We start from the raw sequence: 18,600 nt of genomic DNA, 5'->3' as shown, positions 1-18,600 counted from the left end.
AAATGAGGTGGTGGGAAGAGATGTTGTATTTTGGGAAATGGTTTTGAGGACGGGAGAAGAACAGAATCTTAATAAACAAGCATTGGCTTGTGTGTCCACTGAGATGTCTCGGGGTTCCAAAAACCTCCCAAACTTCTCATGTGTCTTCAAAAGGACCTCGTATCTCTACGCTTTGTTGTTTATTCTTTCTCCGCCTCAATAACTCTTGTTTTCCTACAGGGCAATGGCCACCATCAGGTGGAGTCCCACATCCGAAATAAACTGGACTCTCTGCTGAAGGAGTCTCGGATCGGTGACAAGGAAGACACCGACAGCTTCAGCATCCGAGCGTTGCTCAGGGCGACGCACCAGGGCCTCCAGAAGAATCTGCGGCAGGTATGGCCCCCAGGCGGAGAGCGCGGCGTGATCCTCGCCGACAGTCAGGGAGGAGAAACAACTGCGGTGTGATAAAAACTAGAAAACTAGGCCATGGCATTAGTCACGGAAGGAAAGTGAGAAAAAAGAGGAGTACCGTGGTTACTTTCAGATGAAGCCCATCCATTGAACGGATAAAAATAAATGAAGACAGACAGTTAACCAGCACTTCAGAGGAGGGAGAGATAGCATATGTTTCCTCCCAAGTGACGGGGGAACCACATATCTGCAGTGTTACTTAATTTTTAATTTCCCAGCTTGTTTCTGGCACTATATATAGCATCACTTCCTGACAGCCATTTTATGGCGTGCAATGTGCACAAGGGTTTCCTATTCTCTTTTTTCCGCCTCTGCTTTCTGGGTGATCTCCTTCACCTCAAAATGAATTCCCTCTCTTTGTTAAAGACAAAAGGAAATATTGCACCTACTCTCTCTGTGTGTGAGTGTGTGTGTGTGTGTGTGTGTGTGTGTGTGTGTGCTGTGCCCTATTTTTCTGGCTTTTCTGCAGTCGGATCTAAACGACTCACTGTTGTGTGCAGACTCGCATCATTTGACTTATATGCACAGCCTGTAAACACGCGTGTGTTCAGATAAAGAGTGGTGAGTTGCTAAAATGTCTCTTCTTTCTAGAGTTCCAAAGGGGTCTTGAAGAAATCCCAGAGCAGATCCTTCATCACAACCCTCAAAGAGAAGGTGAGGAGGAAGATGATACAGTTCCTGTATTAGTTATGTAATGACCAAGTTCTAATAAAGTGCCCTTCACAAACAAGAACTGATGCATATCTGAATAAATTGTTTTTTTTATTGTGGCCCTAAATGGGGAGAATTTGCTGATCGGAGCCAGTGCGCTGATTGATTTTTATTACCTTGGTATTGTCACTGAATATTATTCCTACGCTTGCATATAACAACATAAAGCTCACGCAGCCCTTTATTAATTCCGAGTCATTGTTTCCAGTTGTGACCCGTCTGGGTGTTGTTTGACCTCTCCTCTTACAACCAGCCGGACATTGTGAATAATCCAGCAGATGGACCGTGGTGCTGTTGCTCCGGCTGTTACTGATTTATCTGTTCAAGTTGATCTGACAGATGTGACCTTGTCTCCTCTTTTGGGACTAATTAAGTGTAACGATGATAATTATGTAGCTCAATATTAATTGTAGAGATCCAGACAATCACACACACACACATACATACACATACACACACACACACACACACTTGGATCATGGTGGATTTGTTTTGAGATCTGCTGTCACAGATGTAGCAAATATAAGATTTGCACTGACTGCCAGTTTCCGATGCGGCCGATATATTTGTTGCGTTTTTTCCCCCACGTTCCCTCGTTTTCTCACCCAGATATATCCCACGGTGAAACCCTTCCTCTCTCCATTTGCCTCTTCTCCTCTCTGCTCTTCCTGCATTTACCCACTCGTGTCTCTTCATCCTTTTATGCCTCCCTCTATGCATCCTCCCACGTATGTGTACACAGCTTATGCGCACATTTAACATGTTGGCAAGCACCCTAAACCCTGTAATTATGGCGACCCTCATCCTCTTCTGAACTCCAGTTTAGCCCTAAGAGGGACGTTACCGTACTTCTCTTTAAAAAGAAATGCACACTTCATCAAATATACACCCTCACTGTAATTACATAGGCTACACCTAGAACACCCACTAACATGTAGAAACGGCTTCCACGATAATGCTGGTGCGATTGCCGCAGAAAAACAGCCCTCTTGGTTAAGATGTCTGTGCAGATTCTCAGATTCTCCCCCTTGGTTAAGAAATGTGGTGTAGGTGGGATGTAGGTCTCATGATACCACATGGACAGAGGCACTCCTTTTTAGGCTCCAGTTAAAGCTGAATTCTCCCTTTTCTAATATATTCCCTTGTCGATGTGTGTGTTGTGTGCTGCAGAGGCACTCCAAGTCCCGGCTCACATGTCAGAATGTGGAGAAGGAGGATGACGCTCAGGAGAGATCAGGAAGGGAGGCTGGAGGACAGTTTAACAGGTAACCTTTGACCTGCTTCAACACAGCCCCGGTGATCCCTGAACACCGAGAGGTTCGGTAATTACCGGGAGGAAGTGGGGGGTGACGCGGCTCAGGCCTCTTCAGTGGTGATTTATGCTTGTGGGAAGAAAAAGGATGACGGATTTTAAGCATTAAAAGAGGAGGAGCAATGATTTGAATATGTTATTATGTCCACACCTCCAAGCCAGAGAAAATGAAGGGCAGGAGGAATGCTAATGCTGCTTACATGACATTTTTAACATAGCATGAGGAATAACATTAAACCACCAAAAACAGGTGGCTCTGAATTTGCCGCCAGGTTTAGCGATGGAACGTGCAGTGTCATCATGCATCTTAAAGCAGTTAAGCAAAACAAATTATCTCAAAGTTTAAGTGGAGTACACAGACTTGACATCCAGTGAAAAGCAACATTACAACTTAGCAGCCTGATTATATCCCAACTTCACACATGTTCCCTGTCTCACATCCCTCTCTGTGGCTGAGCACGAAGAGTGGAGACGCGTTTGTGTTTTGTTCTCTCTGTCACTCTGCGTGTCAGACGTTTGCCTTTGCGCTTCCTGCCCCTCTTCCCTGTTGAATATTCATATATGCACTTCCATGGGAACTGTCAGCGTGTAGATGCAGCATGTGTCTTAGTGGAGATGTGACTCTCTCTGAGCCAGACCGGGGTGCATAGCTTGTGTGTGTGCATCGAGGGGTTGTTGTGTGTGAATCTTGCTGCACCGCATGCACTCTGGTCCCTATTAAGCATTTTTCCTTTGATGCTCTTTCCTGTGGTTTCCAAGCTGCCTGACTGATGCGCAATCCTCTCTTGCATGCTGCTTTAGCTGGTTTGCTCTAAGGTCCAGTGAATAGGACAGAAAATAGATATAATATTCATAATTATCCATGCATTCCTAGACTCCACGAGCCATTGTGTTTTCCTTACCTTACATAGAGCCTTTTTGTCCTGCGTGGGTGCTCTGCTTACTCAGTGACCCTTTAAATAGTGTTCTGGTCTTCATATACTTGCCACACCTGTCTCATTTATCTTCATGTGATCTTGCGCGCTCTCTTCCCTCATCTCATCCCCTGTCCTCTGGCAATTGTTCAAGAGGTGGGAGGAAAAGGAAGACAATGAAACTGAGCAGGGATCTGTCAAACCTGGTGGTCTTCACCAACTCTGTTGCCTCTCAAGAGTGTCTGAATGAAGGTAAAGACGCCTCGGCTCTGACACTTCCACAAACACAAACTGGTATGTTGAATGCTTCCCCCTGTCATCATTTCCTCACACCTAACCCCTCGTTGCTGCATAGGTAGTCCAGCCGATGTTCTGTCATTCAGCGAGACCAGGGCCCAGTCTCTGGTCAATCACAGAGCCGAACAGTTCCTAGCTTTCAACCAGAGGCAGCTGTCAAGGATTTACCCCTCGGCGTATCGCATCGACTCGTCCAATTTCAACCCCCAGTTTTACTGGAACGTAGGATGCCAGCTGGGTAAGACAGACGTCACTCTCACATGCAGGCAGGAAGGTTACCTGTTTACCTGCACAAATAAAAATGCAGCTTTAGTTTACACACGTCCAAAAATTTTAGACCCCGTTCAGAGCGGAAGGTTCCTCCTGATTTCAGCTCACATAAGTCGACGTTAACAGCCTTGAGGGAAAACTGGGATCTTTCACAGAACTATATTCTGTGATGTGTTTGTCCACTTTACACGTTACAATTCTCACATTTATTTTTAAAAAGTCTGGTTATACTGCAGTTACACTAGGCGGTGAAACAAACTGCACTTCAGTGGGAAGCAGAGACACCGATCCATTGTTTTTCTTTGCTGTTTTTTTTTTCTTTTGCAGAGGATGTCACATGAGTTGGCAGTCTGTCAGTGTGACTCAAGATAGATTCTCCTCCTGCTAAAAGAATATGGCAGCATATGGCTTAAAACTGACTCTTCTCAACCGGAGAGCCAGGAACCCAGTGGCGGGACTAATTAGGGCTTTATCTAACGGGCTTCAGAAGCACTGGCATTATTTAGTAGCAATTAATTTTTTTTTTTAAATTAGTCATCTTGAGAGTCACAGGAGTCACAAATAATTGGTGTATTAAATGAATGAAGCAAAAGTATTGACTTGCCCACTACAGATAGGCCACAGATATCAGCATCATGTTATTAAAAAGTGCCTGTGGGTGTTGATTTTCTCTTTCAGTTGCTCTGAATTACCAGACAGAGGGCAGGATGATGCAACTCAACAGAGCCAAGTTCATGGTGAATGGGGGAATCGGCTATGTCCTCAAGCCGCCACCCATGTGTAAAGGTAATGCTGCAGACAGACGGCATGCACGAAATCCCAAACACAGATCCATTCAGTTTATTCACCTGTAAATTCTCCTAAATCATTCCTGTTTTGTCTCTGAGCGGGTTTTATTCTATCTAAAGTAGTAAAAACTCTTGACACCGCAATATTGTTCATGCAAAATCTAAATTCACTTGCAATGTTCCTATTTAAATAAAATAGGATCTTTGTGCCTTATGTAGTAGATTTTCCTTTGGCTCACTTCTGTAGGCCAGCATAACATTTTCCATCCACAAATTATTAAAATGTCACACATGAGATATAAAAACCAGCCATAACTGCTATTCATCTGTTATTTTTATTTTAGAATGTTACGATCATCCAAGTGTGTCAATTTACTTTTACTTGGTACTTTGGAATAATTTGCTTTGCTTTATGATGTGGGCCTTATTGAGGGAGAAACATGGCATGATTATTATGCCAGTTCCAGAAATGGTGGCTCATTTGGTGCTCAACACAATCGGAGAAGCAAAGCAATTATGACTGGATTTCAGGGTTGAGTGACGACATAAATCAAAGTTTGTCTCCGCTGTTGTTCATTCCCTCCAGGCTCATTTAATCCATTCAGCGATGACCCTCTTCCAGCCTGCCCCAAGAAGCAGCTCATTCTCAAGATCATTAGCGGGCAGCAGTTGCCCAAACCACCAGACTCCATGCTGGGGGACCGTGGAGAGGTACAAAGACACCACAAATATACCCATGTTCTCTCTCTCTCTCTCTCTCTCCCTCTCACACTTTCACACACATCGAAATCTTTTCCGTTCTTTCTCTCAGATTATCGATCCATTTGTCGAAGTGGAGATCATCGGCCTGCCAGTGGATTGCTGTAAGGAACAGACAAGAGTCGTTGACGACAATGGTAAGAGGAGAAAAGTGTCAGAATTTGCTGCCTGCCCTGCTGTCGGTGGTGGCAGCCTGTTCCTGTACTCGGGTTTGACTCTAATTTGACAAAATCCTCATCTGCAATTTTATTTGCATGACCGATCTGTTCCACACCTACAATTCAGCAGTCTGCTAAAGTGCAAAGAGACTTTTAAGTTATTAAAACTTTTCAATTCTTAAGGCACGTTTCCACTCCAGGAGTTCCTAGTAAATACTGAGGGATGGAACTTTACAGGAACCGTTCCTCTCACTTGGCCCTCTCGATGGTCGAGTCTCCACTGTGGGTTAGGACCTTTCACAGACGTCACGAGTGTCCATTGCTGCCTAATCGGTGTGCAACAGTTTTGTTCTTGTCGTCAGCCGGGTGGGCCGCCAGAAGCAAAAATAATCACAATGAAAACAAGAAAGAAGAAGTAGGTAAACATGGATGGAGCTGACATGGTGTAATAGTCTAAGAGAATATGAATTCCTACAGCTCTGTGAAGTCCATGTGACATTTTGATTTCCTTCCGATCTGTCACTATAAACTGGATCTGTGTGCACATCGGTAACGTCCTGCTCTAAGCTTAGCCAATCGGCGCAGAGTAAATCTCAAGCCCCATGCAGGAGTTTTTTGGGGCCCATCTAAGTAAATAGCCTGGATGAAGGACTGGGTTCGGCAGTTCCTGCAGTGGAGACACGCACCAATGGCCCCGGCCCTGTAAAATTCCCCTAAAGTTCCTACAGTGGAAACGTGCCTTTAGATGTCACAGGTTCTTCAAGAAACACTGATGGAATGGTAGTTGCAACCTCAAGTGAAGCACATGCTCCACAGACATCAACCCGCTCTGCCGCCATGTGTCATCAGTGTCAGTGCCCCTTTTCATTCAGTCTTTCCAGACAACTGGCAAGTCAAGCGAAGAAGTACCCATTTGTGGAACGCGTTGTCATTGTGGGAGATGAACCAACTATTTTATTGACCTTTTACCCAGCACGCAGCATGACTTGATGCCACTGTATTGGAAGTAAACACATTGATTGACCAATGACTCGTAAAAACTCAACACGCCGCATGTGTATTAGCTTGTAAGCCGTGTCCGCAGAGGTATTTGGAATCATTATCCTTCTTAAACACGGACATTATTGGCTAAATATTGACGGTTATTTTTAGAGCAGTAATGAAATGATGCCATAGTCACAGATGCTGGACGTGAAGCTATGATATACTTCCAGTATTGAAAGTCTGATGAATTAATCAGCAGGATAAACATAATGAAGCAGGTCTGCTGCTGGCACCCTCGAATTGTCCCCACATTTGATGGCACCCGGAAGGGGGGAGGGACAAAAGCATCCTGTCGGAAAGGTTATGGAACCCTGACAGTTCAACAGTGTAATAAGATTAGTCAACAGGGCATTGATCCATGAAAAACTTACTTTAACACATCACTACCTGTATAGATGTACTCTATAAATTGCGCAACATATATGGTTTTCACTTTGTTAAAGTGTTGCTGTAATGATTTTCGTATGCACACATTTGTTTCCTCCAGGCTTTAATCCCGTTTGGGAGGAGACGCTGTCCTTCACCCTTCACATGGCTGAGGTGGTTCTGGTGAGGTTCCTTGTCTGGGATCACGACCCAATTGGAAGGGACTTTATTGGTCAGCGAACTGTTGCCTTCAGTAGCCTGATGCCAGGTCAGTTCTATTTCCATATATTCTGTATGTTTTATTATTTCTTCCTGTTTCATGGTGTTTCATTTGTTTATTGATCCATGATTTACTTGGTTTTTGCAATGACAGGTTACAGACACGTATACTTGGAAGGACTGACTGAAGCTTCCATTTTTGTGCATGTGTCGGTGCATGACGTATATGGGAAGGTAAGAGCCGTACGGTCCTCTTTCTGTTTTCTTATTCATTTCTTTTCATGTTTATACATTTATACATCAGGCATACATAGTAACACACGCTATACTCCTTAAATCCTTTGTCCTTCTAGTGGAGCCCTCTAGTCCTGAATCCCAGCTATACCATAATGCACTTTCTTGGATCTAACAAGGTATCCAGGTGTCCTAGATTCTGTGTGGAGCTGCATGTGAAATGTATGCGGCACAAATGAGCATATTCGGTGAATTGGGTGTTTGTGACATTAAGTGCTGAATAACATCTGTTGTTACATTTGTTTTTATGTAAATATTGTTGGGTCGTGTGATGGAAAGATGTCGTGTGCTGTAAAGGTGTTATACTATGCGGCATAAGTGTGCATGATTGATCCCGCATGGTTTCGTGCGTAGTCTAATGCAAATCAGGGACAAGGGTGCCCCCTGCAGGCAAGTTACAGCATGGCTCTGTACCCTTACTGTGGCGTATTTTTGTATTGATGTGATAAAAATGAGCATCTGTGTGGAAAACTGTAACCTCCTGTTTTCTCCTTGATGACATTTGTATTTCTCTGCTGTCCTGTTTCAACTACCAGGGTCATCAGCTACGAGGTATCCGCGGACTGTTCAACCGTTCTTCCAAGTCCTCCATAGAAACTAATTCTGGTGGCCTTCGGAAGCGTTCCATCAGCGACCACCTCCTGCGGCGTACGGCCAGCGCCCCGGCAAAGGGAAGGAAGAAAACAAAGATGGCCCTCTCGGAGTCGGTGGCTTCCATTTCAGAGCAAAAGAACGGCACAGATACTTTAATGGGAGATGAGGGCACGTCAGTGAGGGTAGGAAGGGTGGAGAAGCCACTCCAGCCACGGGCTCCTCTCACTCACAGACCCATCTCCATGCCCTTAGATAGGCTTTTGCAAGGGCAGTTATCCATCTGCTCTCCAGAAAAGGAGCCCCGTGACCTGGGTGCTGACGCTGTTATTGGTGAGCGTTTTACCTAGAATCCTATAAGATTTCCCTGAATTTCAGACTGAAAGATGCAATATTCTTTATTCGTTTGCTAATATAAACACAACAAGCCATTAAAATCTGTGCGATTAATACTCAATTGTTGTAACTCTTTAAACTTCTTTTTGTAATTATTATTCTTGAAACGGCATGTCATTTGGAGGCATGTATGACGTAATTTTCTCTGCCATACATTCTGCTCTATTCAAAACACAAATAACCTTGTGAACTGACTACAGCTTTCCCTCCATGATGCCTTAACATGCCTTTTCTGTCCCATCTTCATTTACTGTGCTTCTCTGTAGTAGAGAACTGACTAGGATATTCCTGCAGGTAATCTAAAATCCCTCTGTCTGGCAGTTGCATCAGTCAAAAACATGCCAGCATTGCGTCCACCCAGTGTATTTTGTTCCAAAGTGGTCTGGAAATATATTGCTGTGTCATTCTATTCCATGTGACTAACCCGATCTCATTTGACCATATCGTTCCCAATCTGATATATGTGGAGTCTTTTCTTTTTAAAGACAAAAAAATGAAAAAACTCCACAGCCTCATTGTTCCAGTGTCCCTTTCACAGTTGCACTCGGTGATCCATTTGTCTGTGTATTGCTATCGCCTTGTATTGGCTGGACTGTTATTTGTTGTCATTTATTTGGTTGGTCAGTGGGATTGATGTTTTGTGACTAATACTGGGCGTATAATAATAATTATTCTATCTGTGTCCACAGGAGGTTGTCCCTTCAACATGCCCAGGTCTTCCTCTTTGGACCCTTTCATTGAATCATCATTCTCTGTCAAGCCAAACACATCCTCCCCCTGTAAAGTTTTGGTCCAGGAAAAGAAAGACACTGGCCAGTCAGCGGAAACCTCTTATCTGGTTATTGGTGGCAGAGAGACGAGCAAGGAACACGATTATGTCAATTACCAGGGTGAGGATAAAGATCTGGACAAATCAAAGATCCTCTCCACTGGAACGGAAAAGAGCTGTTTTGTTTCACCTGTTATAAACTCCCCCATGCGATCAGATAAACCAGAGACATTAGCAAGCAGCACAACATTCACAGTTGCACTCTCTGTCGCCTCATCTTCCTCCTCTGGCCCTCCCCCTGTGTCTCCTCGTTCCCCTCTCAGCATGGATCACGATCTGAAGTGTCCCAGCTCCTTACATGACAGCAACATCTCCAGACTTATTGATGCAGTGTCCTTAAGCAATGAACTAGAGTCAAATGGTTCTATTTCTGCTTTGATTGGTCAGTTTGAAAGCCCTGTTAACCAAAGCAACCTTACAACCATGTCCCACAAAACTCCTCTCTGTCTGAAGTCTGTCCAGGACTTAAGTTCTCCTCTCAGGACTAATGCTGCACCAACAAATGAGATAGCCCTAAATAGTCCCCACCAAGCAAACAATATGAAACCTGGACTCATTTCCCAGGCAGATGGACCCACTTGTGCTCTCTTCTCTAGCCCAGAAACTGCTGAACTCGAGGAGGTCTATACCATTCTTGACGAGGAGGTTCTGTTGCCTATTTCAGCATACAGTCAGAGTAAAAGCCCGATCCAGGTTCAGGCTCATACCGTGGACAGTACACCCTCTAAAATCCTGGGCCTCTCTCCAGCAAAAGCAGTTCATAGCATAGACAAAGACCACACATTAGGATGGAATGATATGCAACATAAGAGGGGTGGGAGTGAAAAAATTGAGGAGATGGAGGAACGCGTGTATGAGGAAGTATTTGATCCCCCAGCACCAGTTCGCAACATAGAATGGTATTCTTCTAAAAAATACACCAACACCTCTGCAAACAGAGACTCCTTCCAGTTTCTCCAAGACTCAGCTGTTAACAGTTTTTCAGAAGTGGAGTTAAATGTAGATGAGGACCCATATGGAATTACATCGCTCAGTCATGAGAGCCGCTGGCAGGAGCTCCTCAGCCCAACCAAACGACTGGTTGTTTACCAAAACCAAGAGTCCACCCCCAACCACGCCAAACAAAAACAGCCTTCTTCGTACTGTGATTATCAGCAAAGGTGCCTGTCACATGCATCTAATGTAGCACTTTCACCAATTCCCTCCCCAAAGACTCATCAGCTGTCCAACAATCACCAATACCACAATAACTTCCATCCTTCGCCCTTCCATAGGACAGCAAACGTTAGATCTCCCAACCCTAGTTTGTTCCATTCCAAGAACTACCCAGCTCTTCAGAGAGATTCTGAGAGCCCCCGCAACGGTAGAGACTTTAACACTTCATGCACACAGCAAAGGAGCTATGAGGCCAGGCCTTATCAAGATTGGTCAGGGTATAAACAGAAAGAACAGGAACAACTAAGGTACTTCAAAAATGGCCTCTCCTCCTCTGAAAGCCTTGCACAGAACAATGCCAGAGACAGTGGGCCCTATTCTCCTCCACTGGATGCTGTTTATAGTCATGTGGACTATGACTGCTTCACCCCTAAAATGGAGTTTCCCCCAAACCCCCAACCACACTGCCAAAGTTGGACTCAATTACCCACCCCAAAACAATCATGGGACCAAAAGGTTTCCATCAACAATCAAGCACAGCCTGATTCCACTGTTTCCTTACAATCAAATGTAGGCGCGAACTCCGGGTCTTGTATCACAGACTCTGCAGGCCCCAACACGTGCAAGTCCAAGTCTCTGGGAGACCTCACATCAGAAGACATATCATGCAACTTTCAGAGCAAATACCGCATCATCAGTCGCAGTTTTATCACCCACCAAATGCGAAAGCAACGAGCTAGGACTGCCTTGGGTGAAGGAACTTACCAGTCACAGTCTTGCGATCCACTTACGGAACAGCTACGGAAACTGGTCAGTCTGGAGGGCGAAGACAGAGACAGCGATATACCCCAGGAGCAGCCTTTGCACCAGGCTGCAAACCCATCATGGTCTCATCCACAGTCAACAGGCGAACCCCCTGCTGTTCCCAGGGATCCAGATGATTCCCCTCCACCCCTCACGCGGCGGCTATCCTCTCGGAGTCAAAGCCGCGTCCGGCACATCAACAGCCGTGCCCGCGAGAGACAGCAAGAGGCTCTGAAGCCTCGAACTGGCGCGGCCATTAATGGTAGCTCTGGTATTGGTGGGGTGGTACTGAGGAATAAACCAACCTCACAATACTCACTCGCCAACAGACACTCGACCGGCTCTTACATAGCCGGCTACTTCGGTCAACTTGAAGACAGGGGACTTCCTGAGGGTGCTTGCACATCATTGCATCATAGAAATGGGGACAGTTACGGAGATCTGTGTTATACAGGCGACTCACTTCCACCTGCTGACTCCATCCACTCTGCATCCGAGCCAGAGGTCTACTTCCTACTCAGACTGTAGCTCTGATTGCTGACGCTCGGATGAAGATGAAGGACCCACAGTAGATGCTTACCATCGTCTGGCACCATCCACTGGTCATTACTCTGGGCTATTTCTAATAATTTTAGAGGAACATACAATCCTACAATATAAGTGTAACATTACATATAATCCATTGTTGGATCTGACAGCATGAATTTCCTGTGAAGCGTCCACTGTTCAGTAGTGAATGGTCTAGTCTGGCAGTGTAATGTCTATATCCCGCTCGATGTGTTAATGTTCTTGGGAAGTTTGATCCGTAGACTGATTGTACAGATACGTGTCACCTTTGTCCATGTGATGTACTGTTAAAATTTGTACCTTTGAAGCAAAAAGGACGTTTTTTTTTCTTCTAAAAAAAAGAGGGAATGTCCTTGCTACCATTCGAATGTTTCGAATTTTAGTATGTGAGATCAAATGTAAGTCTTCCTAATCTTTTCGGTGGTATTTCCTCATCTGTTGTGTCGTGTGTAAATATCAATGTCATGGCCATCTGAGGTTCTAGTTGAGAGCAAAATCCTAACTGTTTGTGCATGTTATCTTTGAACATGTCAGGCATGACTATGCACCAATTTATACACTAGATGTTGAATCACCCCAAATTGCACCAAATACAGTGTTGCATTGGGAAGAACAGAGTTACGGAGGCTCGTTTTTGGAACGGTTGGACTCGTTTCGATCTCTATGATTTGTAATCTTGGAAACACAATTGCAGCTTTTAAAGAGAGGGCGTTAATAGGTTTTTATTTTTATAATTGCTTTGATACAGACCGCAAAAATGATATCTTGTCTGTTATGGTTATTTTGTTTTTTATAACTGGAGTGAAAAATGAGAAACAACAGGAAGGGCACCAGGAAAGCCGTTTTTTTTTCTATCATTTCAGTGTTGCAACATCCTTTTTTCTTTATACCGTTGCTCATTGGAGGACCGAGAGCATTTTCCTACCAATGCAATAAAATGTTTGATTCTGAAAACGTTTATTTTCTGCTTTCTTTTCAGCTTAAGCTAAAAGTCAGTTCATTTTACAGACAAGCAGCCTTTTCCCGTTCTTTCCACATAGGCCATCTTGAAGATAATGGGACATAATTGCTTATGAAATTACATTTAAACAAAGGCGCCCAATGGTGCACCTGTTGCACAGGGAATATAATTCCCCGTACTGGTTTTAGCCTTGTCTGTCCCATATTTTAACCGGTTTAATAGGTCAACAAAGACCTGTTATATTTTAAGGAGATCTATGAAGGGCAATATTTTTACCAGCATTCTGAGGTCAGTCAAATAACCACACACATACTCACACCAGTCAGCACCGATGACCTGATTGGTTGTTTTTCCCACATCACCTAGAGGGGGATAATTTGAGAGAGCGTGCTGCTTGTGTCATCATCTTACACTGTTATAAATACTGGCACCCACCCACCTATGCAAACAGGGAGGGGGGGTTTGTTTCAGTCAAAAAAACAGCCAAAGCTTTGCAAGCCAAATGAAACCCAGTTTCTCATCTTGCTTCTTATTTGTGATCTTGTGAACTTGTGACACAAACTTAGATTCCCCCCCCTTTTCAGTTTCTGTGCAGGTGCACCTATGTCCTGGCTTCTGGCGCTCCTGGTGCAGCGGCCCCGCTCACCCGCCTCGCTGCTGCTTCTGTGTGTCATGGGAGCGCGGGCAGGGCTGGATGTGGCGGGCGCGATGCTGTGCTCGCACTGGGGTCAGAGGAGCGACAGGAACCTCTCTGCAGATGGGGATGTGATGATCGGTGGACTTTTCAACCTGTACTATATTCCTTCAGCTGTACAGCAGGAATACACTCAGCTGCCACATTATGAACGATGCTCCAGGTAGTTTAATTCCAATGTTCTTTTAGAATTGTGTGTCACAATACTACAGTGTGTTTTTCCTTTTTCCTTTATTGGTTTCAGTCTGGACATAGAATCTTTGAAATATATGTACACCATGGTATTTGCTGTGGAGGAAATCAATCGTGATGACAGCTTGTTGCCCGGGGTGAGACTGGGATATGGTATACGTGATAGCTGTTTCAGGTACCCCTGGGCACTGGATGGCGCGCTGTCACTGGTGACAGGAGACTCCAACAGTTGCAACGTGGCAGCCTCGTCAACCCGCTCTGCCGGTGGAAACACTGGAGCAGTAGAAGGTAAGAGCTGGCTGGAAACTAAGGAATAGAATGAGATTAATGGAGGAGATGTTAAAGATTTTCTCATGCAATCAGCAGGCGAGAAAGTTGTTCCTCTAATCATCGGCGCTGCTTCCTCAACAACAGGCATCATGCTGTCCAGCATCCTCCAGTCCCTCTCAGTGCCAATTGTGAATATTTCATGTTTAAAAAGCAAATAGAGATACTTGTGTGGAAGTCAACAATATTTTTCTTTGTCTCCTCCTCCTCAGATTAGCTACTCGGCTAGCTGCCCTTGTCTTAGTGACCGGGCAAAGTTTCCTACCTTTTTCAGAACTATTCCCAGTGATATTTACCAAGCCCGGGCCATGGCACAACTGGCCATTCGCTTTCGCTGGACGTGGCTTGGAGCAGTGGTGGTAAATAATGACTATGGTCAACTGGCAATCCAGGTATGGATGGTGCTAATTTATTAAAAATAAGATGAACACTTGCTCAGGCAGGAAACCATTTGCTATTTTAGATCTTCCAAGAAGAAATCCGGGGAAAGGAGATGTGTATGGAATTCATAGAAACTGTCAACAGAGAAACTCTGACCACGGATGCCAGACGAATTGCGCTCACAATTCAAGCTGCTACTGCGAGGGTCATTCTGATATTTTGCTGGTATATAGATGCAAAAGAAATACTTCTTGAACTGGCCAAGAGAAACGTAAGTGAATCACATAGAAAAACATTTTTTCTCCTAACGTTAAAGTGCTTTTTGTGCCATCCAGATTAATGTCATTGTGCTTTCACTGCAGATTACTGGTAGACAGTTTCTGGCCAGTGAGGCCTTGAGCACCAGTGAGGAACTTCTCCAAGAACTCGCCATCGCCGAAGTGGCGAACGGTGTTCTTGGAGTGGCCGTTCAGAGTTCCACCATACCTGGATTTGAACATTTTCTCAGGAGTTTGAACCCAGTTCAGCGCCCCGATGACGAATTCCTAAAAGACTTCTGGGAAATGGAGTTTAAATGCAGTCCAGTACTTCAACTTTTACATTCATGTCTGTTTGTATTTCTCTTTTACAAAGGTCTGACCATGAAAGGTGTTTTATTTCCTTCAAAGGGGTCCACGAGGAAGGCTTCCCTGCCCCCTTGCAGTGGTGCAGAGTCCCTGGTTGAGATGGAGCATCCTTTCACCGATACCTCAAAGCTAAGAGTGGCACACAATGTCTACCTTGCAGTTTACGCTGCAGCCCACGCCCTCCACAGCCTTCTCTCCTGCCCCGGACAAAACAGCCCTCCTGGAAAGTCCAATTGCTCCTCTCCAAATCACATTCGACCCATAGATGTAAATAGATTTTCCGCACATCTTTAAGATGGGTTTTACTGACATGCTAAAAATGCTACTGTTACTCTCCTCTTCTCATGTCATGTTTTCAGGTACTGCAGCACTTGAACAGAGTGAATTTCAGCACACCACGTGGGGAAACCTTTTATTTTCAAGGCAGCGACATGACAGCAAGGTACGACCTTGTCAACTGGCAGAAAACCCCCAATGGGCCACTTAAGCTCGTCCTGGTTGGTCGTGTGGATGGATTTGACCTGATCCTGAATGAGTCAGCCATTCAGTGGAGCACAGGCCTGAACCAGGTAGTTGGATCAAATAACTTTAGCGACGAAATATTTTTTAAATGTAATTATGAGAGAGCGGTTTATTGTCTAGGTGCCTGTGTCAGTGTGCAGTGAGAGCTGCCCCCCCGGCACCAGAAAGGCCAACAGGAAGGGAGAACCTCTCTGCTGCTTCGACTGTATCCCCTGTGCTGACGGCGAGATTAGCAACACAAGCGGTGAGGGAAATATCACAGCAGCTTCTTTCTGTTCTGAACTTTGGGGGTTTGAACGTCTGACTGTCACTGTTTAGGTTCTCTTCAGTGTGACCGTTGCCCTCCTGAGTTCTGGTCCAACGATGGACGGACTGCTTGTGTTCCTCGACAGCTGGATTTTCTGTCCTTTAATGAAACCTTGGGCGTTGCTCTGACCGCCGTGGCCGTGTCCGGCGCTGTGGTGACAACAGCCGTGTTTGTGGTGTTCCTTCACTATCGTCACACGCCCATGGTGAGAACTCAGAGTCACGTCCTGGAAAAGAAACCACTGAATCTGTTTAATCAATTCATCCTAATTTCCATTGGAAGGTTCGAGCCAACAACTCTGAATTGAGCTTCCTGCTGCTGCTGTCACTCAAGCTGTGTTTCCTGTGCTCGCTGGTGTTCATCGGTCGTCCGTCCGTCTGGTCCTGTCGGTTCCAGCAGGCGGCTTTTGGGATCAGCTTCGTGCTTTGTGTTTCCTGTATCCTGGTAAAGACCCTTGTGGTTCTTGCTGTTTTCCGCTCAGCTCAGCCCGATTGTAAAGCCACAATGAAGTGGTTCGGCCCGTCTCAGCAGAGAGGAAGTGTCGGCCTCTTTACCAGCATACAGGTATAGACATGTTAGCATGTTCATATGTGTAAAAAAACAATTTGATATCACAATATAAAATCTGCATGTGGTGCTGTGTGATCTGTGGACTTGCAGATCGTCATCTGTGGTATATGGCTCTCTGTCAGCCCCCCAAAGCCTGAACGAGATTTGGGTTTCCAAGGGTCAAAGGTCACCCTGGAGTGCGCCATGGCCTCCGTGGTGGGCTTCTCTCTGGTCCTGGGCTACATCGGTCTGCTGGCCTGCACCTGCCTCCTGTTGGCGTTCCTGGCTCGGAAACTCCCCGACAACTTCAACGAGGCCAAGCTGATCACCTTCAGCATGCTGATCTTCTGCGCCGTCTGGGTGGCCTTCGTCCCCGCTTACGTCAGCTCTCCCGGAAAGTATGTTGTTGCCGTGGAAATCTTTGCCATCCTGGCTTCCAGTTATGGCCTGCTCTTCTGTATCTTTGCTCCAAAGTGTTTCATCATCCTGTTGAGACCCGAAAAAAACACAAAGAAACACCTGATGTCCAGGAATAAAGCATGAAACTCATCTCAGATATATTTATGTGATTTCTATCAGTGAATTTCTCTTTCTCTTACTTGAAAGCACGCAATCACCAAATGTCTTGTAGCTTTAAATTAAAAGAGATGCACAACCAAATTATGTAATTGAAAAGCAGTTCTCTACATTTAAAGTAACATATGCTGAGAAATGAAAGCATTACACTGTTTTTAGTTATCTTGAGTGGATTCAATTCTTTGCTTGCATGACCTTTGACCACATTCCTGTTGATCTGCTTACTTCCGTAATATAGTTTGTATTGACTTACAACCACTAGATGGACGCATCCTACCATTTACAGATGTGCTGATGTTTCTCTTAACCTCTCAAATGATGTCCCACCTCAGCATTGTACTTGTAGATGTACACATATGCATTTATCTTTCACAGGAGATCAATGCACGCACAAATATAATTGCTACAATTGACCAGTAGATGGCGTCTAATCCAACCGTTTGATGCTTTTGTGTGTTTTATAAAAATGTAATTCTTTTGTCTTGTACAGAAGATATAATCGTGTTTCTGCATGAAATAAAACTGCCTTTTCCACAGCTGTTTTGCTTCTTTCCACAAGAGCAATAAAAACAAATGTTAAGAAATCCTAGATTATCTTATTATCTTATCTTATTGATTATCAATTTTCCCTTCAGACTCCAGTTCTAATATTTTCTCTACTTTTATCACAGTTATTTGTTTAGATGCTCACATGAGTCAGATAGCTCTGAGCTCTCACACATTAAATATTGCCTTTAATGAAGCAAGTGTCTCACTTATAGCTTTTGCATCCTAATTAATAAATAATTATAAATTAGATTTGCAAAGTTCAAGACACCCAAGGATTTATTACAAGAACAGAGAAGACAAAACAACAGATAGGACCAACAACACAGGAAATATTTCAACCCACTCTCACCTTCAGTCCTCATTTAATCTCTAGTGCTCTCCAGGTCCTTCATCCCTTGACAGGTTCTTTAGATTTTAAAAATGATCTTAAAATCCTTATGAAGGTTTGTCTGTCCATCTTTGTCAGGCCCATGTCATAAAATGAATTTGTATGATCCTGGTCCTGCTCAAGGGTTCTTCCTGTTAAAAGGGAGGTTTCAATTGCTGCCATTACTTGCTGGAGGTCAGGCCCTGGGTTTCTCTCAACGCCTGGAGACAATTTTGATGGTTAGACGCGCTTCAATAAAAATGATTCATCTTTGATCTTTGATGCTCTACTTTGTGATAATGTCACTGTCATTTTGGAAGTGACGTCATGTTGATGGAATACTCATAATTCTGTCATTAGTCTGTAAATATTGGACTTGTTTTTGAAGCTGCGGCTGCTTGTTTGCCTCCCGAGAATTGATAACTCTGGTGAGAACTTGCGAGACCAGTAACCCCAACGTCTCCTGGGACGTTCTCGGTTAGAACGATGAGTGAGGTAAGAATATGACCTGATGAGAGTGAACAGGGCATCACTGATTGTCTCCCAGTAGTCCCAACCCTCAGTACCATTACTGGAGACCAGTGTGAGCAGCTCTATAATCAAAAAGGAAACTATAGAAAGG

At 44.6% G+C, this 18,600-nt stretch overlaps 3 protein-coding genes across 7 annotated transcripts in view; all 3 read left to right on the top strand.

The window, feature by feature from the left end:
* The window catches only part of plch1 (phospholipase C, eta 1), a 39,798-nt gene extending 26,917 nt beyond the window's left edge, over positions 1-12,881 (top strand). For 2 of the 5 annotated variants that reach the window (XM_029844187.1, XM_029844188.1), the window contains 13 exons: positions 220-375; positions 1,045-1,107; positions 2,335-2,429; positions 3,545-3,642; positions 3,746-3,925; positions 4,636-4,743; positions 5,332-5,456; positions 5,557-5,641; positions 7,194-7,340; positions 7,446-7,525; positions 7,645-7,704; positions 8,122-8,509; positions 9,262-12,881. In XM_029844187.1, the coding sequence (XP_029700047.1) occupies positions 220-375; positions 1,045-1,107; positions 2,335-2,429; positions 3,545-3,642; positions 3,746-3,925; positions 4,636-4,743; positions 5,332-5,456; positions 5,557-5,641; positions 7,194-7,340; positions 7,446-7,525; positions 7,645-7,704; positions 8,122-8,509; positions 9,262-11,888 (4,212 nt within the window). In that variant the 3' untranslated portion in view covers positions 11,889-12,881. Of the gene's footprint in view, positions 1-219; positions 376-1,044; positions 1,108-2,334; positions 2,430-3,544; positions 3,643-3,745; positions 3,926-4,635; positions 4,744-5,331; positions 5,457-5,556; positions 5,642-7,193; positions 7,341-7,445; positions 7,526-7,644; positions 7,705-8,121; positions 8,510-8,838; positions 8,867-9,261 lie in introns of all 5 variants that reach the window. The other 3 variants (XM_029844191.1, XM_029844190.1, XM_029844189.1) reach the window with 3 other exon arrangements.
* Positions 12,882-13,491: 610 nt separating this feature from the next.
* On the top strand, positions 13,492-14,517 carry LOC101067526 (extracellular calcium-sensing receptor-like). Its single transcript, XM_029844148.1, has 4 exons — positions 13,492-13,745; positions 13,827-14,062; positions 14,141-14,232; positions 14,314-14,517. Exons 1-4 carry the CDS (start codon positions 13,492-13,494, stop codon positions 14,515-14,517), a joined length of 786 nt encoding a protein of 261 aa, XP_029700008.1.
* Positions 14,518-14,589: 72 nt separating this feature from the next.
* Positions 14,590-17,598, top strand: LOC115251438 (extracellular calcium-sensing receptor-like). The gene is made up of 8 exons (XM_029843754.1): positions 14,590-14,753; positions 14,845-15,066; positions 15,151-15,375; positions 15,468-15,677; positions 15,751-15,874; positions 15,949-16,142; positions 16,220-16,501; positions 16,598-17,598. The coding sequence occupies exons 1-8, from the start codon at positions 14,595-14,597 to the stop codon at positions 17,027-17,029; spliced, it is 1,848 nt and encodes a 615-aa protein (XP_029699614.1). The 5' UTR covers positions 14,590-14,594; the 3' UTR covers positions 17,030-17,598.
* Positions 17,599-18,600: the final 1,002 nt, after the last annotated feature.

Source organism: Takifugu rubripes, chromosome 11 (assembly GCF_901000725.2).
Source record: "Takifugu rubripes chromosome 11, fTakRub1.2, whole genome shotgun sequence".
NCBI lineage: Eukaryota > Metazoa > Chordata > Actinopteri > Tetraodontiformes > Tetraodontidae > Takifugu > Takifugu rubripes.
This window is presented reverse-complemented; position numbering and strand designations above follow the sequence as displayed.